The sequence below is a fragment of the Limulus polyphemus genome, unplaced genomic scaffold (assembly GCF_000517525.1).
Source record: "Limulus polyphemus unplaced genomic scaffold, Limulus_polyphemus-2.1.2 Scaffold5778, whole genome shotgun sequence".
NCBI classification, from domain to species: Eukaryota; Metazoa; Arthropoda; class Merostomata; order Xiphosura; family Limulidae; genus Limulus; species Limulus polyphemus.
In genome coordinates, this window is record NW_013671388.1 from 18660 (window position 1) to 28792 (window position 10133).

Here is a 10133-nt window from a genome sequence, read left to right on the forward strand (position 1 = left end):
CACTATATTGATATTAAATGTAATGATATGTTTGTGTAGTATGTATTATAATACACATATATATTCAGTGTAATGGTATGTATAAGTTAAACAATAATGATATTCATTATAATTGTATGTATGTATTGTATGTTATATAATATAATATACTGATTTTGAATGTAATGATATTTTTTGTGTAGTATGTGTTACACAATACTTATATTCAGTTTAATGTATGTTTATTTTATGCTATAACATAATAATATTCAGTATAGTGGAATGTATATGTAGTATGTGTTACACTATTAGTCGGGTCATCCTGTCGTCGTAACACCCAAAATATAATTGAATAGAAATGGTTTTCCAAACAATATATTAAAAATCCTCTTTTGCCTCTGTACGCTAAATATGAATTTTGGCCATATGAGGACATGTATCCCCCTGCATCGTAACGTGTAAGGGGGTTAGAGTCCGATAATTTGGTATATAAAGAGAAGTAATTCCTAAGAAACTATAATTTATATGTCATTGCAAAGCTACTACATTTGTCTTTTGACTGATGCAAAATGATAAAAAACAACATTTAAAATTGGATTTTTTTTGGCCAGAATGAATTTATCTGAACAATTTCGAAAAGAACTGTTTTGTTTTTCATAGATACATGTATGCTAGTTCACTGTTGCATACACAATTTTAAGGACAAAAGCTGAAACTAAGTAATGTATTTACTTAATTCGATTATATAATTATACGTGAAAATTACAGTCCAGACATACCATTATGTCTGGTAACAATCAATTTGATCTTGAAGTGTTTTTGTAATGTTTTAGTCATCATATATCTCTGGGTGCACAGAATGTTCACAGCTAACTCATTTGCATGTATTGCATGCTGTACTACATTCGAAATCAATTTTGTTGCAACTGCAACTTAAAGTTTTACTTCTTGTCTTGCATGTGCACCAGATAATTTTCATAAGTTTTCTGGAGCAGGTGGTTTGTCAGTTTTTAGAGGATTCAATATGACACCTGAAAGCTTCAGTGGATCTACATTATTATCCTTCAACTCTTGTATCTGCAAGTAGACTCTCAGGCTGTGGTATTTTGCAGCACCAGACGTTGATGGTAGTATTTTAGGACCCATAAAACTAGAACTCTTTACAACTAACTCTGCAAATGTAGTGACACGTTGTTGGATATATAAGACTGTTCAGTTTAAGAGTTATTATTTAGTATATTTAGTGATTTAATATTTAACAATTATATAATTTTCATAACAAGAGTTTCAAAGGTAATTATTTTAAAAACGATAGTTATAACAAGTTTCGTTACGTAACTCTGTACAAGTTGTACGTTGTGTATGCAGTTTAATTGTTGTACTTGGCTTTTGAAATATCGTTTACGTCATCTTACTCGAAGTTTTTATCGTTATGTTTAATATTGTTGTTACTAGAGGGCTAGATATTTCTAGATTTTTCTTTCGCGTATTATAAATACAGAGAGGAAGTAAGTAAGTTAGTGAACATAAAAAAAAGTAAAGTTAGACTACGAGATTGTCAGCTTAGCCATAACTGGCGATTTCTAAAGTGAAAGGGGGTTCTAAGGTAACTGAACATGTCTGCGTGAAAAATGAGAGAAAGGAGATATTCGAAATAGAGAGAATAGGAGCAGAAAAAGAGAAAGAAGAAAATGGGAGAAAGGGGAGACTGGAAGTAGAAAGAATAAGAATACAAACTGAGAAAGAAGAAAAAGAAAAGAGAGAGGAGAGACTGCAAATAGAGAGTTTAAGAGCACAAATTGAGATCGCCAAGCTCACCCAACAGAAAGAGGAAGGGCCCAAGAATGACAATGAGGTTAGGGCCAGCTATTGAGGTACAGATGGACATGGTAGGCGTGACTGTCATAGATGTCTACATAAAACTATTTGTAACACTTTTACCTCCTTGTTTCATTTATGTATTTGACATAAAACAAACAATTTTCATTGAAAGTAAACACTGTTACCCTTGAACGCAAAGTGTGCCAGTCATCAAATGTCTTATTTGATTTATTTCTATAGCAACTATTTTAAGGTCTGTGTAAGAACGACGACACTCTTTATGTACCTCCAACACACACACTTATTTCACTACTATTACGTTCATTTACAGCCTTCAAAATTCCCTCAACACCTTTTTCTGTCAATATTACTGTATTCACGGAGGAAACACGTTGGTCACATATTCTACACTTGCTCTTCATTTTCATCTCATTTTCTCACTTGAAAAAAGCAAACTTTTCTGTCTTTATTTAACATTTTGATGTTTTGTGAAGGTATAAAACATATTTCAGTAATTTCAATAGTAGCAGGATAGAAACTATCCCAGACATTACTTACCAATGGTAAAACCCGTCTGCTCAATGGGGAATATATATTGTATAAAGCGCCATTTGGTCGTGATAGAAAATTTACATATTTTAAAGATTCCTATCTCAAATATAGTTATAAACTTTACTCAGAATATCTCAAGTCAAATTTTACACAATTAAGGCCAAACTTTTTACTTATTTCTTAAATCGTATTACATCAGAGAAAAGATAACTGCATTAGCTTTGTGATGACATATAGATTATAGTTGTGCAGCAATTACTGCTCATTCCATACCAAATTAAATGGCCCTAACCCTCTTACGCGTTACGGTGTACGGAGGAGGAGAGGTACATGGTGTGTGGCCAAAAATCTTGTTCTAAAGATCTCTTTCATACTAGAGCTCTTGTTCTAAAGATCGGTTTCATACTAGAGCTCTTGTTCTAAAGATCTCTTTCACACTAGGGCTCTTGTTCTAAAGATCTGTTTCATACTAGAGCTCTTATTCTAAAGATCGGTTTCATACTAGAGCTATTGTTCTAAAGAGCTCTTTCATACTAGAGCTTTTGTTCTAAAGATCTATTTCATACTAGAGCTATTGTTCTAAAGATCGGTTTCATACTAGAGCTATTGTTCTAAATATCTGTTTCATACTAGAGCTCTTGTTCTAAAGATCTGTTTCATACTGGAATCTTTGTTCTAAAAGTCTCTTTCATACCTGAGCCTTTGTTCTGAAAGTCTGTTTCATACTAGAATCTTTGTTCTGAATGTGTGTTTTATACTCGAGTATTTGTTCTAAAAGTTGTGTAAGTTATATAAAAATGATTTTGAATATGCAAATTTAGCATATCAGGTAACAACTGCAGTCGATATAAAGTCACGACTGTAGAGAATGTAATAGCATTTCCAAGACAGGCCTATTATTTTTGGTTAATAGTTTTATTTCGAAAACAAGTGAATATAGATCATTATGGAGCACCAGGACTATACAGAAAAAGACCTGTAATAGGCTATACCCTAGATGTGGTAAGTAAAGTGTGCCGTAACAGTTGCAAACCCACGAACACAAAGATCTTGGCAAATAGCCGTCTATGTGTTCCAGGCAACATAATCAAAAACGTTCTATATCAGGTTTTGGATTCGCCAAGAGAAGGTTTGGACGTAACATCATTACGATGGAACTATTTTTAATAGAAACTAAGCTGCAGGACTGTTGTCAAGATGAACGATCGTCAGATAGAGCATGAACGAACGTGACAAGTTATTGCTAGTAATTTTTCTTAATAATTAACCAACTTAAACAGTTTTTTTTTACTATCTTTCCTGCATTAAATGAAACTAACTTGTGAAGTCGACTTCTATTGATTCTTGGAACGTGGCAAGTTATTGCTAGTAATTTTATCATAATGATTAACCAACTTAAACAGTATTTTTTACTATCTTTCCTGTATTAAATGAAACTAACTTGTGAAGTCGACTTTATATTGATTCTTGGAAGAAACGTTTCGCTGCGATTTTCACTGTATTGCATGAAAGTACGATGTAAAAGTGTGGGTAATAGGTATTCGATGTATTACATGAAAATCTACATAGAGTGTGTGTAACAGATATAATTAATTTGTAAATTAAATACAGATCAAAGTGATTTTACCGATACTTAAATACAATATTATGATCCTCATGATATAATGACTTGGATTTGTGTGTAATTAAAAAAACAGTATTCATCGTGTTTCTAACCAGAGAATAAAAAGTATCATAATAAGAGTTCTGGGAATAATGCTACCTAATCTTTACATCTCAAGGCTCGCCGCGCTTTTCCAATTGGTACCATTCGTATCCCGGTTCCACAGTTAGTCATCTCGGAGGTAGAGAAAGTCGACGAGAACAAAGAACGTGGAAATTGGGCCAGTGGTGTCGAGTTTCTTCTTTCTTGTCTCAGTTACGCTGTAGGCCTAGGAAACATTTGGAGGTTTCCGTACTTGTGTTACAGGAACGGAGGAGGTGAGATTCTGGGAAAGAATTCAAAAAATCAACGTAAATGAACTTATCACCGATTCTAAATGGCTTTTTCATATAATGTAAGAGGAAGCAGTGACTTACATTATATTACAGTTTAATACTTTAATTACAAGGTTCATTATCACAACTATGTTAACTTAAACAAACCATTTAACACTACACTATGACATATACTCTCCATAAGCACTACATTATGACACACTATACTATGACACATACTCTCCTTAAATACTATACTATCACATACTATGACAAATGTTCTCCATAAACATTACACTACGATAAATGCTCTTTATAAACACTGCACTGTGACACACTACACTACGATAAATGCTCTTTATAAACACTGCACTGTGACACACTACACTACGACAAATACTCTCCATAAACACTACATAAACTATGTCAAATGCTCTCCATAAACACTACACTACGATAATTACTCTCTAATAACACTACACTGTGACACACTACACTAAGACAAATATTCTTCATAAACACTACATAAACTATGTCAAATGCTCTCCATAAACACTGCACTACGATAATTACTCTCTATTAACACTACACTGTGACATACTACACTAAGACAAATACTCTCCATAAACACTACACTACGATAAATGCTCTGTATAAGCACTACACTACGAAAAATACTCTCCATAAACACTACACTATGATAATTACTCTCTATAAACTCTGCACTGTGACACACTACACTGCGACAAATACTCTTCGTATACACTACACTATCAAACACTAGAGTATGACAAAACTCTACATAAGCACTACACTATGATAATTACTCTCTATAAACTCTGCACTGTGACACACTACACTGCGACAAATACTCTTCGTATACACTACACTATCAAACACTAGAGTATGACAAAAACTCTACATAAGCACTACACTATGATAAATACACTCCGTAAACACTGCACTATGACACACTACAGTATGACAAATACTCTCCATAATCACTAAACTGCGACAAATACTCTTCATAAATACTACACTATAACAAATCATCTCCTTGTACACAACATATGCTATGTTAAATGTTATCTATAACCACTACACTATAATAAATATTCTTCATAAATACTACACTATAACACACTACAGTATGACAAATTATCTCTATAAACACTACATAAATTATGACAAATACTATCTATAAACACTACACTATGACACACTACAGTATGACAAATACTCTCCATATAAACTACACTATGGCACTAAAGTATGACAAATACTTTTCATATGCACTGCATTATGACAAAAACTCTACATAAACACTATACTCTGACACATTACACTGCCACAAATACTCCCCATAAACACTATACTACGAAAAGTACTCTCCATAAATACTATATTATGACACACTACACTACGACAAATACTCTCCATAAACACTGCATTATGGCACACTGTAACGGATTTAAACAAAAGGCCGCTAAAACCAGGGTTTAACAAAAATAATTCATTAAAATATAACAGAAATCCAAAATACAACTTTCAAGCTACAACGTTTATCACTTACAAAAAATAAAATAATATAAAAATCTATTAAATCCGTGTCTGGCCAGGACTAAACACAAACTTTAATAAACAATACAACATAAATTTTAACGTTACTAATTTCAAGAAATAAAGGAATTAGGAAAAAAAAAGAATCAGAAGAAAATAACCTAATTCCGAAAAAAACAACACACTATTCCAAAATTATACAATTTCTCAAGATCAGTAACAATATCAAGGAACAATCTGCAATAACTCATTCTAATTATATCTCGTGAACTAACTCGTTTTTAGTTTTTATTTAGTGTTTAGATCACGAGGTTACATCTCATATGCCTAGGTATTTTACCCAATCTTTCACAACATTAATATCTGTACGTCACCGCTAGAGGAAAGCTTGTGTCAAAATCAACGTGCTCTAGCGAGAAGGTAAGTTAGCGCTTTAATATAACTAAAAACACATAGTTAAGTTAGACAATACAAGAAATAACAAGTGAATGCTAAATAAAACCATAACAAAATAAAAGTAGAATTCGTTATCTCACAACACTATATTATGACATATACAATATATAGCACTACTATAATATGAGATATACATTAAATTGTTTGTTTGTTATTAAGCACAAAGCTAGACAATGGGCTATCTGTGCTCTGCCCACCACGGGTATCTAAACCCAGTTTCTAGCGTTGTAAGTCCGCAGACATACAGCTGTGCCACTGGAGGGCTATACATTAAATAACACTACATCATGGCACACTATAGTATGATAAACAGACTATGTAACAATACATCATGAAATAATGTAATATGACAAATACACTACATAATACTGTATTATGACACTATAGTATGATAAATACACTACATAACACTACGTTGTGACACACTGTAGTATGGTAAATACACTACATCATAATACACTGTAGTGTGACAAATACAATACATAATACTGTATTATGACACTATAGTATGATGAATACAACACCTAAACACTACGTTATCATAAGTGTTGTAACATTTTATTATAAGTTAATAACACCAGTAAATTCTGTATTGTATTTGGTAAGTTAAATCGTATCAAAACAGAGAAACCTATGTTAGAATATAAGGGGATAAAATACGATGTAAGAAAGAGACAAGCTATACAAAAAAGACAAAGTTATAAATATGTGTTATGAACGTCACTAAGTTTAAAAAAATTATGGGGAACACTTGGCCCCCTTTTTATTATGTCTGGAACAAGTAGAAGAATGAATATAGAATGAGGGCCAAAAATATTTAATGTATGTTCTACAGTTGTCAAATTATTGTTCATGTTAATATTTATCATTCGAACTTCGTTTCGTGTCGCTCTTTGATTCTTTACTATATGATTTGTCTCGTAAAAAGCAGAAGATAAATTATTTTACAACATTTTGATAAAGAATTTCTCTACATTTAAAACAGATATGAAACTGTTGTTCTTATTGTGATGTGAGAGTGTTTAAGAAACATGTGAATGGCAACATTTCCAAAATTTGTAACAACTGTGGTAACGCCAGGTACCACAGATCTGGTCAAAGGTTCGTCCTGTATATAGTCACGGTGGTGTTATTACATCCTTCTGTTAAATTGGATGAACCTTGACCCTTCTTAAATTATTGTATTTGAAACTCTTTCTAATCAGTTTTGACATTTTTACATTGAAATATTTTATCTAACCGAAAAGTGTAGCTAAATTTCCTAGAAATCTGGTATATGACATGTTTCTTCTATGATCAGTTTTTACATTAAAACTTTATATTTCAGGTGCTTTCCTTATTCCATACACCATTATGTTGTCTTTCGTGGGCTTACCACTGTTCTTCTTAGAGTTGGCTTTTGGCCAGTTTGCCAGTGAAGGGCCAGTTACAATATGGAAAATAGCCCCAGTATTTCAAGGTAAGGTCATATAAATTTCGTCAGCGTACATAAAATCCACTTCTCCTCTTTGTTTAACTACACCAACTTTATTTCCCTCTCTCTATATATAAAGCACAAAAATATGTGTTTCTGTCTGTATGTTCGTTATCTAACTACTTCTCTGTTGTTGGGCCAATCTCAACCAAACCTTGTGAGACGATAGTTTAAAAAAGGGGCATACTAATGAGGGGTTAACAACCCCCTCTATCTCCATTACTGCTGTTATTAAGCATTTATTATCCGTGACGTAAGTTAACGTAAACTACATTAATACATGACGTCACGTCCTTACACAAAAACTTATTAAATTTCCTATAAGCAACATACACAAAGTGTGTGTGTGCGTGTGTGTGAGGTACATGAACGTCTTATATATCTTAGAAAATGCAATAGCACTCTCTCTATGGAGGAATGCAATGAAAAACAATGACCGCACTATTGCAATAATGCATAAACTCAGCTGAAGTTTATACTCCAACAACCACCATAAGGCTTTGACCGTGATCTTTCAATTTTGTCCCGTAAGATACTTCTGCGGGAAATGGCTGTCAATTGATGAGTCACTTAAAACACTGTGGAAGGACATTAAGAGCTGGGTGTTGAAAGCGGGTAATAGAAAGCACACTTACCGCCACTACTTTAGCCGCTACCTCTTAATACAAAGTCATCCTGATCACTGCATAGTGTATACCATGTTTTAAGTATATACATATTGAGTTCTTAAAGTTCATACAAAACTTTGGGTGATATAATAATTAATACTGTAATAATATGTTATGTTATAAATAAATTTTGTGAAAATTAGGATTTTTGTGTTATTTATCATAACATTTTTAAGCATTAAAGTTCGTAACCCGGACAAAGGTCTGGTACCTCAGCTTGTATAAAATGTTCTGTGAGCAAAATTCTCATCACACTCTAGTTTTAACCCAGATAATCTTATACAGTCTTACAATATTTACATTCTACTAACCTCTATGGGTTTTGTAAATCTAACAAAAATGACTACATGTAATTGTTTGTTTCCCCTAGTCGAGTGGTTGTTTAAAGAAATACAGATAATTTTATACATTTTCTGCTAATGGTTGAATTTGTAAGGAAAATTATTTGTTTGCAGAAATTAAATCATATAGTACTTTCTTCACAAAGCTTTATTTGTACAAACAATACATAGATTTCGACTTCAAGTGTTAAAGCTTGTAATTTACTCTTTTTCTGGTGTCATAGATAACTTTACAGGTTAGTAAATATATTACTTTCTTAGCTTTGTTGATATGTTTTAATTACCAAGTCGTTTTATGTATATATCCTCAGGCCTAGGATACGCCATGGTTTTGATTTCTTTCCTGGTTGGTATCTACTACAACATGATTCTGGCCTGGTCTTTGTTCTACCTTGTATCTTCCTTCACTAGCCAACTTCCCTGGAGCTCGTGTGATAACTGGTGGAACACTAACGGTGAGATTTGCATTTCTAGACATTTTAAGATACTAGAGGTGTTCAGAGAGAAAGGGAATTTTCTTTCCCAGGCGCTACATACTGTTGCCCAACGTGTATTGTCTCAATTGGTCATTACCATTCTTCTGCTAGCGGCATCACATGTAAATTGTATTGTCTCTATTGGTCATTACCATTCCTCTGCTAGCGGCATCACATGTAAATTGTATTGTCTCTATTGGTCATTACCATTCTTCTGCTAGCGGCATCACATGTAAATTGTATTGTCTCTATTCGTCATTACCATTCCTCTGCTAGCGGCATCACATGTAAATTGTACTGTCTCTATTGGTCATTACCATTCCTCTGCTAGCGGCATCACATGTAAATTGTATTTTCTCTAATGATTATTACCATTCCTCTGCTAGCGGCATCACATATAAATTGTACTGTCTCTATTGGTCATTACCATTCCTCTGCTAGCGGCATCACATATAAATTGTACTGTCTCTATTGGTCATTACCATTCCTCTACTAGCGGCATCACATGTAAATTGCGTTTTAAAGTACAGTACTTTTCCATACCGATTATAATATTGATCTCCAAGTTCGTGACTTTCATTTCTTTGGTATTCTCAAAACAAAAACTATGATGAAGAATGGTGTCAAACCGTCTATCCATGTGCGTCCGCATGGGGAGACAAGAGGGGGCACTGGCCCCCTCTAGAAAATGAGAAACATAATTATTTCTTTATTCATTCAGCATTTTTTTTCCCCATAGCCCTTGCGGACCGTTGAGCCGGTGGCAGATCTTGCTCTGCTATCGTTTCTAAAGCTGTTTCTTACGTCAAGGATGCAACCCACTTGACAG

At 33.4% G+C, this 10133-nt stretch overlaps 1 protein-coding gene across 1 annotated transcript in view; it reads left to right on the top strand.

The window, feature by feature from the left end:
• Nucleotides 1-1568: 1568 nt before the first annotated feature.
• The window catches only part of LOC106472966 (sodium-dependent proline transporter-like), a gene marked incomplete at its 5' end in the record, with an annotated part of 29304 nt that continues 20739 nt past the window's right edge, over nt 1569-10133 (top strand). Inside the window, 4 exons of the mRNA XM_022401491.1 lie at nt 1569-1834; nt 4134-4332; nt 7673-7804; nt 9140-9283. Of these exons, the coding sequence (XP_022257199.1) occupies nt 1569-1834; nt 4134-4332; nt 7673-7804; nt 9140-9283 (741 nt within the window). The remainder of the gene's footprint in view (nt 1835-4133; nt 4333-7672; nt 7805-9139; nt 9284-10133) is intronic.